General features: G+C 43.4%; 1 protein-coding gene across 9 annotated transcripts in view; it reads right to left on the reverse strand.

Annotated features, from left to right (window-relative positions):
- The window catches only part of ARHGEF6 (Rac/Cdc42 guanine nucleotide exchange factor 6), a gene marked incomplete at its 5' end in the record, with an annotated part of 118,338 nt that overhangs the window by 86,493 nt on the left and 18,376 nt on the right, over positions 1-13,469 (reverse strand). For all 9 annotated transcript variants that reach the window (XM_082680730.1, XM_082680728.1, XM_082680726.1 and 6 more), the window contains one exon: positions 910-994. In XM_082680730.1, coding sequence (XP_082536856.1) covers positions 910-994 — 85 coding nt within the window. The remainder of the gene's footprint in view (positions 1-909; positions 995-13,469) is intronic.

Genomic DNA, 13,469 nt, shown 5'->3' on the forward strand with positions numbered 1-13,469 from the left:
CTTCCTTTGTAGCACCTGGCAGTGCTGGGCACACAGCCTGTTGACTCTCTAACGGTTTGAGCATCAGGACCCATGATGGAGCATCAGGGCTCTGGAGTCAGTCAGATGTGGGTCTGAATCCCAGGTCTGCTGCTTACTTTCTACTTGGGCCACTATGGGCCTGACTTTCCTTATCTGTAATACGGACCTAATACTAACAGGTCCCAGGCTTGTTTCAAAGATTGAATGAGACCACCGATGGCTTTTAGGACAGCAGAGACCCATGGTAAGGGCTCAACACATTTTAACTATGGTTATTACTGCCCAGCTGTAGGTAAGATACTATATCACGGAAGGAATGAAGTTATACTTTAAGGTTGTCATCATCTGCTTCGCATTTACTAGGATTTATATTTCATTCCGCCAACGTGATGCATACTAAACATTTAAATAAATGATGTTCTTTTCACTCACTATGAACCTGAGGTTTCATTTCCAGCGCAAGGTTACTGAAGGGTTCCTTAACATGGACAAAGGCATACAGAAAACTATGAGAAAAAATATGTCTCTGGCGGAGAAAGGGAAGTAACGGCTGCATTTTGTAAACTGTATGAAAAAGGGAACTGATATTTTTTCCTTTTTATTTTCTGTCTTGTTATACTCCACTGCCTATTCAATAGCTTTGAATGAAATTGTTTCTTGGTTCTTATTATATTAAGGGCATTAGAATAACCTCTGTGACAGTTATGTTTAAATCCTAAACTATGACAGATTAAAGTATCTGGCACCCATCAGGGTTTCTTTAGGGGGAGGAGAGAAGTCTGCCCCAATCGCACAATCCTGGCCATAGATAGTTGGCTCCTAGGGTAATCAGAGACATGTGAACCCAAATGTGTCACCCAGAACCCATCTGTCCCAAGCCCTGCTTACCTTCTGTTGCTTTGCTGACAGCTAAAAGAGTGCTCAGAACCTTGGAGAAATTGACCCCTGCATGAAGGTCATCAGGATCAAATACCTATGAGAAAGGAAATTGAAACTGTTAAGACACTGTAAGTATTCAACTCAACAAACCAAACTATCAGAAGGCCACTTCCTCTAGCTCTCAGGAGAAAAAAAAATGTAAAAGCCAAGACCCAAACCTCTGTATACCTTTGGGGGAGAAATGAAAGCAGCAGCTGAGCTGCCTAATGACATGTGGCAGGCCATCAGTGAGTCAGAGAGAAGCAGTAATGGGAAATGAGAGCCACGCCGAGGCCAGGGCCCACTAGGAAATGCACAGGCCTGCTCTTCTGACCTGAGCCCATCAATACTCTCAGCCCAGTCACTGGAAACTGTGCTGGGTTACAGTCAATGCCCATCACCTACAGAAGGAGGGGAAGCCTTTGTAACACACTTTCCTCTGTACAGTTTATTCACTGTTGTCAGCCAGGGCACTGTCTGCAGGGCTTTCCTCTCTGCAGCCCATCCTCCCCAAGGCCACCCACTGGGTCCCAACTCCATGTCGCCCAACTTTCTGCCCAGGCCTGCCTCTTACTCCCAGCCTCAATGCCCGGTTTCTGCCCCTTGACCTTGCCCCTCTCAGCTCATCTTCATGGATTTGACCCTTGGGCGGCCTAAGCCTATAGGTTCTTCCTGGCCTTAGGTGACTATTCCAGATATGACCTCTGACCTTCCTGGTATTGCTCAACTGCCAGCAGCAAAACATTAAAGAAATACAATATTTCACTTGGCCTGTCGCAACCACCATTCTGATATCCCACTGTCCCTAGGGAAGATACCAAGCAGTTGTTATTTGAAAGACAATTGTTAATTTAAAAATGTATTCAGGGCTTCCCTGGTGGCGTAGTGGTTAAAAATCCACCTGCCAATGCAGGGGACACAGGTTCGAGCCCTGGTCCGGGAAGATCCCACATGCCGCGGAACGACTAAGCCCATGTGCCACAACTACTGAGCCTGCACTCTAGAGCCCGCGAGCCACAACGACTGAGCCCACATGCCACAACTACTGAAGCCCGCACACCTAGAGCCCGTGCTCCCAACAAGAGAAGCCACTGCAATGAGAAGCCTGCGCACCGCAATGAGAGTAGCCCCTGCTCACCAAACCAGAGAAAAGCCCACGTGCAGCAATGAAGACCCAACGCAGCCAAAAATAAAATAAATAAAATAAAAATAAATAAATTAAAAAAATAAAATAAAATGTATTCAATATCTTGTAATAACCTGTAACGGAAAAGAATCTGAAAAAGAATAGATATATAGATATAAAACTGAATCACTTTGCTGTACATCTGAAACACTGTGAATCAACTCTATTTCAGTAAAAAAATTAAAATTTTTAAAAATATAAAAATTAAAATGTATTCATTGTTTTAAAATGTATGGAGGTGTCTTCTAGTCTCATAAACGTGTATTTGAATCGAGAATTATGCTCAAGCACAGGCACAACCTATTAATCTGCCAGCCAATGATGCCAATCTATATATATCTATAGGTAGCCCGACGCCCACCTTCTGGATGGAAACACACCTTCAAAAAACATTTCATTCCAGGATGTCTAGAAGTTTGCACCCTTTTTTTCCCCAACGTGGTGATGGGAATAAAATGTACCTTTGCACGTTGGACATGGTTGGTAATGAGCCTAGGATTTTGAAGGATCTGTCTTCCCGTCAAGTAGAGACATTTGTTCCATATCTAATCCTCATGTTTTCTGGGAGCCGCGTCAAGACCCAATTTTATCTTTTTTGTGTACATATTCTAGAAGACCTAAAATCGGTCTCTCAAATGAAAATATAGAGTGTCGGGGCTTCCCTGGTGGCGCAGTGGTTGAGAGTCCGCCTGCCGATGCAGGGGACACGGGTTCGTGCCCCAGTCCAGGAAGATCCCACATGCCACGGAGCAGCTGGGCCTGTGAGCCATGGCCACTGAGCCTGCGCGTCCGGAGCCTGTGCTCCACAACGGGAGAGGCCACAACAGTGAGAGGCCCGCGTACCACAAAAAAAAAAGAAAGAAAATATACAGTATCTATTTTTTTTCAAATTTGAGGGGGCATCAGTATAAACAATATATGCAAATGTGTGCCCCTTCTGAGACTTAGAACTCTTTTTTTTTAATTTTTTTTAATTTTTGGCCGTGTTGGGTCTTTGTTGCCGCACGAGGGCTTTCTCTATTTGCGGCGAGCGGGGGCTGCTCTTGGTTGCGGTGCACAGGCTCTAGGCACGCACAGGCTTCAGTAGTTGTGGCACACGGGCTTCAGTAGTTGTGGCACATGGGCTTCAGTAGTTGTGGCTCGCAGGCTCTAGAGTGCAGGCTCAGTAGTTGTGGCGCACGGGCTTAGTTGTTCCGCAGCATGTGGGATCTTCCCGGACCAGGGCTCGAACCCGTGTCCCCTGCATTGGCAGGCGGATTCTTAACCACTGCGCCACCAGGGAAGTCCCCACACTCTTTATTCATTTAATCAATGAATGTTTTGCATTCAAACTTAAAATGACTGAAGAGCCCAATCACATCTAAAAATGAAACACTAATACACTTCTAGCAAAGGGGGAATGTCGATATTACTAAAGAGTTAAATGACACTACGATCCAAATATGTTCCTGAATGCTACAGTCTAAAATGCAAACGTTGGACTTCCCTGGTGTTCAGTTGTATTGGTACTTGGCTGAATTTGAGAACAAATAAACTGATCAGAAAATGAAACGTGCATCAACAAGAGGCACTGTGTCTGCTTGAGGGAAGTTGCCTGCACTATACACAGTTCCCTTTATAGAAAACCTCAATACACTAGAATTTACCCACAGATGCTGTAGTGAAGCACTCGGAACTCCATAGGAAGAAGTTGGAAGAGGCCTCTCGGGACCAGCAGAGAAGGCAATGCCTGAGGGTTATGATTTCCAAGCAGATGGAAGGTTAGATAGAACCATGAATGCCCTCGACGGCACTGCACCCTCACGAGCCTCACATGGAACAGTACCGAACATTCCACCCCAGACCTTTCTTCCATGCACTTGAGATTGGTCACCTACTAAAATAGAAATATTATTTGGAGGGAGTGCAATACTTTCAGCTGTTATCAGTCTTTTACATCTTAGTGGAAACGAGAGGTGTGAGACCAAGTTTAGAGATGATGATGTGGAGAAAAACTAAGGGCACTGGCGCCCAACTGGGAAAAAGCAAGGGAGATTCCCCCAGCATGGAGAGGGTGCGGGCAGAGCAAAGAGAAGTAGATTCCAATACAAGCCACTTGCCTAGGCCTAATCCCAGCCATTTATATGTGCAAAATGGAGAACCAATTCCCCTTTTCTATCTGCAAAGCAGTGGGATGGTTAAAAGGTGATGCAAATTTGTACTTTGACCCCGTTATGCGATTTCACAATACAAAGTCCCGATGCCACTCATCTCCCTATACTCTGTGCAAGCCTCACTCGCCTGTTTAGTGTCTCTGGTATGAAACTGAGTCCCAGATTAGCTGAACTTTCTTGATTCCTATTTTGGTGCAGAAATTAGCTGCTCGGTTCCAGTTGGATCTGTGAAGGTCAGATGAACAGCAGGATTCCCTCCCTCCATTTACCACTACTGTGAGGCAGACAGGTAAGAAAGGATTGCTTCTTAGACTACAGCTCGATGGTTTCAAGGTCCCACGCCTGCAATGGGATGAGGCAAGGTTCAAGAATAACAACGACAAAAAAACATTTACTTTACGCTGGGTAAGCAATAGGAGAGACAAGGATTAAAGTTCATTCAAGATTTTTTTTTAAGTATTTACATAGAGCCAGCCTAAGGTCTAATCCTACATCGGCAGCTGAAATCAGACAAGGCATTTCATTTTTAAACGTATCCCCACATTTTTCCATTTTGGAGATCCACAATGACAGCAAAACCTATTTTCCATCCACTAAACACCAGGTGTTAATTCTGAACCATTGGGGATCTGCCAGTATAAACTGCACAGAAGTTAATATTTATATGGCTTTACAAATAGATCCTTTCTGGAGGAGTTTTCAGTTTCAACATGTATGCTATTTTATGACATTTTCCCTAAACTGAGAAAAGCAAGGAAGCACAGGAGAAGACACTCCCCCCAGCCACTTGGTAGTCCTACAGCTACGATTTCTTGACTTACCAAGCCGTTGCTATGCGCTATATGCTGACACCATGCTTGGAGTCTTCATTGCCCTTGATTCTCTGAACAAGCCTATAATGTGTGTACAATTATTTCCCCCATTTTATAGATAAGTAAACAGTGACTCAGAGTAAGCAGTTAAGTCACAAAGCAAGAAAGTGATGGAACCAATAAAAATACACAAGAAAGTGCTCCAAGAGGCATCTTAGCCCTGTATGCCCATTTTATGTTTTCATAAGACATGAAAAAGATGAGAAAGAAATCTGTGAGTTTGTACACAAAAAGAAATCCCTTGCTGCTGTCGCTATGAAATCCCTTGCAGCATCTGTACCATATGCAGTAAGTTTGTTACAACCTCTAAGATGACTTAATTCAACTAATTGTGACAAAGAGAAAATGGCCTATATGAGAAGACTGTCTCCCCAGGGGCTTTGCCTAACTCATGTGCTTTCCTTCTCATTTCAAGGGGCAGCCCTGACCCAGCAGGCATCTGGTCATGTTTGCCAGAAGGGGGTTAGGGCTGCTCTGAGTTACTTCTATTTGTTCATCTGGTTCCATCGTCCACATAAGTGAGGTGTTAGCTGGGGGTGGGGGGTGCAGGGGGAGGGCGGCATCCAGCCCATGGTTATAGGACCAAGTGAAACCATTTCTCGGCATCATGCTCTCAGCACCTGAGGTAACCAGTCACGGCCCCAGCCACATCCTTGTTAAGAGAAGAAGCCATACCGTATGCTAGTTCAGATACCTAGTGATGGGTGACGCCTGTGATGCCTCTAATGTCATGTGGCTTCAGTACCATTCAGTGAACTTCATTTAAAGTTAATATAGGGTTTGAAGTGATCACAATAGGCTCCATCACTCAACTATTAAAGTCTGATCAACTGCAAAGCAAGTGATTCAGTGGGACCACATGGACATAGCTTATGTTTCAGGCCCATTTTTAAAAAAAAATTCCAAATATTTCAGGAACATTCCATCTCTTCCTTGTTCTTACTGAATAAGATCTTAAATTAACTTAGCCCGTCTTGAATCACATTCTCTTATCCTCACAGCTGAGCACGCTGCCTCTGTTAACCCCTGAACTTGGGAGGAAATGTCATTACGTTGTGCGACAGAGAAGCAAATCTGAGCTGCTTAGTCATATTTCACCGGGTGGCAGTGCTCCTGGCTCTGTGGACATGACCTGGGATGCTTCCACTCAGCTCCTACTAAAAGCAGCCACCAAGTCAGCAACAAATAATGCTCTCAGCTCAGAAGCTGGACTCAATTCGTCACTGGTATTCCACTTACTAGAATACAGTGGATGGCATGTGTACCCTGCCTGGTTTTAAATAATAACTGTTTCAATTTGATATGGAGTAAACCCTGCTCTCTACTTCTCTCTTATTTCCTTCCTTTCTCTCCATTTCAGCAATTTAGGGAACAAGATGTGACTTATGCATGTAGTTGCAATAACATCAGTATACTGAAAAGAGCCCTGATGTGAGGGTCAGGAGACCTTGACTCCATCCCAGATTTGTCACTGCCGAGCAGTCGTGAGGACCTAAGGAAAGCAACACTACTTTCTTTGTGGCTCTGTTTCGCATCAGGACAGTGAGAGATGTCTTTGACCAAAGGAGCACAGGAAAAGGCCTGCTGGTCCATCATCTGAATAGGGGCTCCCAAAGGCAGCATCTCGGCGGGTCTCCAGGGTCCAGAATCTGGCCTTCAGTTCTCAAGGCTCTTGAAAATGGACTTATATTAACCACATTCACAAAAGGCCAATGCATAAGCCAAAATGCCAATTTACTAATTAAAAAAAAAAAGAACCATGAAGAGGATTGGATACTCCCATTTTATGGGCCAGATCACTCTCTCCCAATAGAGAAATCTACACAGTAAGCCAAATTACAATTAGAAATTTGCTGGATAAAACAGAATCAAAGCAAAGGGAGTCTGGGGTATCACGGCCTAACATAATTATTACCTGTTTAGAGTTGATTTTTTCAAAATGTCATTTTTTTTACATCTTTATTGGAATATAATTGCTTTACAATGGTGTGTTAGTTTCTGCTTTATAACAAAGTGAATCAGTTATACATATACATATGTTCCCATATCTCTTCCCTCTTGCATCTCCCTCCCTCCCACCCTCCCTATCCCACCCCTCTAGGTGGTCACAAAGCACCGAGCTGATCTCCCTGTGCTATGCGGCTGCTTCCCACTAGCGATCTATTTTACGTTTGGTAGTGTATATATGTCCATGCCTCTCGCTCGCTTTGTCACAGCTTACCCTTCCCCCTCCCCATATCCTCAAGTCCATTCTCTAGTAGGTCTGTGTCTTTATTCCTGTCTTACCCCTAGGTTCTTCATGACATTTTTTTTCTTAAATTCCATATATATGTGTTAGCATACGGTATGTGTCTTTCTCTTTCTGACTTACTTCACTCTGCAGGACAGACTCTAGGTCCATCCACCTCATTACAAATAGCTCAATTTCATTTCTTTTTATGGCTGAGTAATATTCCATTGTATATATGTGCCACATCTTTATCCATTCATCCAATGATGGACACTTAGGTTGTTTCCATCTCCGGGCTGTTGTAAATAGAGCTGCAATGAACATTTTGGTACATGACTCTTTTTGAATTATGGTTTTCTCAGGGTATATGCCCAGTAGTGGGATTGCTGGGTCATATGGTAGTTCTATTTGTAGTTTTTTAAGGAACCTCCATACTCTTCTCCATAGTGGCTGTACCAATTCACATTCCCACCAGCAGTGCAAGAGGGTTCCCTTTTCTCCACACCCTCTCCAGCATTTATTATTTCTAGATTTTTTGATGATGGCCATTCTGACTGGTGTGAGATGATATCTCATTGTAGTTTTGATTTGCATTTCTCTAATGATTAATGATGTTGAGCATTCTTTCATGTGTTTGTTGGCAATCTGTATATCTTCTTTGGAGAAATGTCTATTTAGGTCTTCTGCCCATTTTTGGATTGGGTTGTTTGGTTTTTTGTTACTGAGCTGCATGAGCTGCTTGTAAATTCTGGAGATTAATCCTTTGTCAGTTGCTTCATTTGCAAATATTTTCTCCCATTCTGAGGATTGTCTTTTGGTCTTGTTTATGGTTTCCTTTGCTGTGCAAAAGCTTTGAAGTTTCATTAGGTCCCATTTGTTTATTTTTGTTTTTATTTCCATTTCTCTAGGAGGTGGGTCAAAAAGGATCTTGCTGTGATTTATGTCATAGAGTGTTCTGCCTATGTTTTCCTCTAAGAGTTTGATAGTTTCTGGCCTTACATTTAGGTCTTTAATCCATTTTGAGCTTATTTTTGTGTATGGTGTTAGGGAGTGATCAAATCTCATACTTTTACATGTACCTGTCCAGTTTGTCCAGCACCACTTATTGAAGAGCCTGTCCTTTCTCCACTGTACATTCCTGCCTCCTTTATCAAAGATAAAGTGACCATATGTGCGTGGGTTTATCTCTGGGCTTTCTATCCTGTTCCATTGATCTATCTTTCTGTTTTTGTGCCAGTACCATACTGTCTTGATTACTGTAGCTTTGTAGTATAGTCTGAAGTCAGGGAGCCTGATTCCTCCAGCTCCGTTTTTCGTTCTCAAGATTGCTTTGGCTATTCGGGGTCTTCTGTGTTTCCATACAAATTGTGCAATTTTTTGTTCTAGTTCTGTGAAAAATGCCAGTGGTAGTTTGATAGGGATTGCATTGAATCTGTAGATTGCTTTGGGTAGTAGAGTCATTTTCACAATGTTGATTCTTCCAATCCAAGAACATGGTATGTCTCTCAAAATGTCATTTTTTAAATGGCCTATATATAAATTCGGGCTTTAACTTGCCACCACTGCCTCGTGGGACTCGAACTGCAATTGTGGACAGCTTTGACCATCTATGTCCTTTTGTCTCTGTGGATTTATATAGAGTCACTTTAGATAATTAATACGGGCTTCTAGATGACTTGGACCTCATCTCATCCACAGCTAGGAAGTCAAGCTCCCCAGAGCTCCTGTAATAGGAGCAAAGACCTGAGCGTAATTGTCACTGCTCACACCTCATCGAGAAGTCCCCAAATCCACTCCGGGATGGCTTCCTCAGCATCACTGACATCAACGTATCCCCCCTTATGATCGCCATTCTTCCTTGTTAGCACTCACCTAGGGCAAAAACCGCTTTCTCCACAACAGAGATTTATCCTCAGTTGAGTAGCAAGTGTTGAGGAAAGTGGCGAATGAATGAGGAATGATACAGGCATCTTGGTGGGGATGGTCCCAGGATTAAAAAGAGAAAGAACAACTGGCTTTGGATAATCTCACCGAAAAGAGAGTAGGCACGAAGGAAAGTGAAAGATGAAATCTCTCTTGTCAATAGCGTTTGCCAAGCCAAGGGTGGGAAGCCAGAGGCTTAGAACCAGCTGCCTCTCAGCCCGCTGGCCGCTGTGGCCCTCCCCCTGACCCTCCTCCTGTGCCTCTGTCACTAGAGCCACACTGGCTGCCAGTTTTGAGGGATGCGGGCGGATGGGTGATGCCCCAGCTGCTGGAGCATCTGTGCACCAGAGCTGGGGGTGTCCTTCCCAAGCCTCAAGCCACCACCACGTCGGAGAAGGGGACTTACTTCTTAGTTGTGAAAATTGGAATGAGGAACACATTTTCCCAGGGACATAGTGTCACCTGCGCCACTTAGTCTCTATGACATCCACAGTTCAGCCACATTAGTTATTAAACTAGCCGCTGTGGGCCAGCCAGAAAACAGAATCACCACGTAGCACCTTGTTTCTATGGGAAAATGTGTTCTGTGTTCCTAACAATAACTTAAAAACAAATATTTGGAAAATAATCCATTTTTATACTGAAGAATGCCTGAACATGGGGTCCCAGATCAACGTCCTCATCCTTATATTTCTTCCTTGTCCTTTCACGTAAAGGAGGAATTTAAAAAGGAGGAATTAAAAAGAAAAAAAATACCCTAGACACTCCGAGTACTATTTATTTTGGAACTCCCCGTGATGAATCCAGTGACACGTGTGAAGACCATGAAAATAAGCTCAGAAAGTGTAACAGCCGACAGTTCCTGACTGTTTAACCGTCCAGGCGGTTAAGGAGGAGACTCTCCTGTGAAGATAGGGTTCCTGCAGCCCCTGTTTTCCTAGGAGCCTCCTGCGATTTAGGGTTGGAGCCCGAGAACCTAGCAGAAGCAGCTGCTTCGGGACAACTTCATGCACAGGAGAGACTGGTGTTAAATGAGCCCTACCCAAAGCTGAGGGAGGGAGGAGGGCAATGAGCACAGGAGCCCCTCCTCCAGCGGTCTCATCCGCTGCCTTCCTTAAAGTCCTCCACTGACTCACCCTCACCTCTCTTTCTTCTGAACAGCTACAGCCTTGCAGTCTGGGTAGATGCTGTAATATTCTGTATTTATTCTGTGAGGGTTAAGATTAGCCCTGGCTTTCCCATTGGAAAGCCAACTGTTTGCAGTGCAAAGGGTCCCCCAGCCCTGGTCCAGCATTCAACACATGAGACACTCGATAAATAGTCATTCATTGGTGGCTTGACGGAATGGACTGTCAGAGAAACTTAAATATAAATTGCACCTAGAATGTAAGCCCCACGAAGCCAGTTCTTTCCAACCTTTTTCACGGCTGGATCCTCAACGTCTAGAAGAGTGCCTGTCACATAGTTGGTGCTCGATAAATGTTTGATGAGTTAATGAAAGTTTAGAAGCTCTCCCCAATTGGTGATTAATTATAATTGAGGAAAAGGCATTGCCGAAATTACAGTAAAGGCAAAAAGAAATATCATTAAGGAAGAAAAAAATCCATTTCCATGTGACTTTTCAGGAAACATCTGTTATCTAAAATAATATACACCTGTGCTCATCTGCAAACTGAAGCCCTGTGACCATGACATGACCAAAGATGCTTCAAACTCCATGGTGGTGGATTTCATTAACTCGTCTGCCAATGCGATTACTGGCGTGTCCCAGGTAGCACAGGTTCCTTTAAATCTCCTCCCAAAGCACCATGATGTGAGCACTATAGAGAAGGGACACTGGAAAGAACTGGGAGATGTTTCTGTTTGGCTGGGCTGGGCTATCTTTTTTTTTTTCACTGTTTATTGTAAAATAGCTTAAATGACAGCCACTAAGAGCCACATTCACCTGTTCATCCCTTGCTCTAAAAGAGGCTCTGAGTCCCAGCAGGGCACATGGGATGTGGCAAAACACGGCAAAGTAACCCACGAGAAGTAAGAAGAGGTGATAGGCAATTGGCAAGACTACGAATCACACACCTGAAGTCCCTCTTCCACCAGCTAATCCGGGTGGGAAGGATGTTGTACCAAAGTTTCTCCCACTTTCTTTCTTTCAAGATCACCTTCAACCATTCATTCGGCAAAGACTTTTGGCGCACTTTGCTTACGTCTCTATGTGAGTCACTTTTTCAAGCCTGCCCTTTTCAGAGATGTCCGTCAATGCCTAACAGACATCAATCAACCAATTAATTAACTAATTAATTAATTAACTAATTAATTTTCCTCCACCTGACCCCAAACAGGATCTGTGCCTAGGAAACCATCCAAACACAGGAAGGTGGGTGCTCGGGAGCTCAGATAGCCAAGCCATCAGGAATGGTGCTTTCAGTTAAAATTCACGTCTCTCAGCCTAAGGTAACCCAGCCTATAACTGCCTACAAGGTCAAGTCCACGCTCTTCGAGCCAGCATTCAAAGTCCTTCTCAAGCTGGTCCCACAACTAGCAAGCCCATCGTTTCTCATCATCACCTCTTTGTATGCCCCAGAATCCTTTGCTTCCTTCACCGTGCCTCTCTCTGCTATGCACACTTCTCCTTATGAAAAAGTTCCCTCAACCGTCTGAATCCTAGCAGTCCTTAGGAGCCCATCCTCCATCACTCTCTTCCATGGGGTCTTCCCCCAACACTACACCTCAGTACACAAAGGGCTTCTCTTTCTCGCAACTCTGTATTATGCTCTAGATTCTGGAAGCTTGGCTACCTAGCCATCCACTTCTACATGCTGCGAAACTCCACTATTTCCCATACACATGCTGCCTTTTTCCACAATTCTCAGTACTCACCATGTAGACAGTGCACAAGCACTTGCTGACTATTCCTCTTTCCTTTCAACCAAAAACTTAAGCAGCTATTTCTTCCACCAGAAACACCTGTCCTTTGGTCATACCTTCCCCAGAAGGAAAGACAGGAGAAGGTAATTTTTTCCTGGTAGAACTTGATAAATCAGGCCTCATATATTTTCCATCACTTGGGAAGATAGATGCTTCTTTTTGAAGAATATGATTGAGAGAAGCAAAGAAAGCTGGCAAAGCATTTACCTCACCCAAAGGAAGTGAAGTTACTACCTGGGATCATTTGGAAGAATCAAAGTTACGGAGTCCTGGATGTGCAAATCTCACACGTGGACAGCCCAGTGAAATCGAGAGAGTTTGGGTAACATAAGGAATAAGAAGAGACCTGAGCACTGGAAAGGCAGAGAAGGTCTTCCAAATGACACTGTGGCACCTAATCTCTCATACCTTTCTTTTTTTTTTTAACTTTTAAAAACATGAAACAGGTGCTCCAGCTTGACATAAAGAAAGTGAGTAATACTGTATTAGGAAGGACCCAGCTTTCTTTTTAGCCTTATTTTCATCCACTAAAGAGTCATTTCTATGAATAAAGTCAGCTGTTGATAATGTACATATAGACTGTTAGATATGCAATCTATCTAAAATAAATTTTTAAAAATTCATTACCCATTCAACAAATATTTACTGAACACCTGGTATATGCCAGGCACTAATACATAAATTTGTTTTAAGATAAGAAATAAAAAGGATGCTATATAAAATCTAGCAAATAAAATCACCCACAAGTATACCAACTGTCAAACGTTGTTTTTCATTCTGTTCTCTTTGCTTGAAGATGATTTTTTTAATCCCCAATCAGGATTTTCCCCAATCCATCCCCAAATACCAGCATATCATCAAATAATGCAAACTGGTCATTTTACAGTAAAAATGCTGATTTACACTATCACAACACACATTTCTCCAAAGAAGTGGCTAAATTTCTTTTGTTAGTAAAATACCGCATTCTCTTGGTTTGCATACATTTCTCAGAAATTATTGGTAAGTAGCCCCAGTTTGCTGGAAACCTAGCCATGAAGAACAGACAAATTACAAGACAGAATGTTCCTCAGTGTTGAGACCTGCTTCACAGGCCGGGCTCTTCATAAAAGCTGTTAAGAGCTTGACCCCTTCGAGATGCCTCTTAAAGTAATATCCATGTGTTTCCAAAGCATGAGGAAACCTGTATGTTATTGTCTAGGGTGAGACAAGTCCTTATAACACTTTCACTCACTGCTTTG

This window comes from Grampus griseus (assembly GCF_964374135.1).
Source record: "Grampus griseus genome assembly, chromosome: X".
In the NCBI taxonomy this organism is placed as follows: Eukaryota; Metazoa; Chordata; class Mammalia; order Artiodactyla; family Delphinidae; genus Grampus; species Grampus griseus.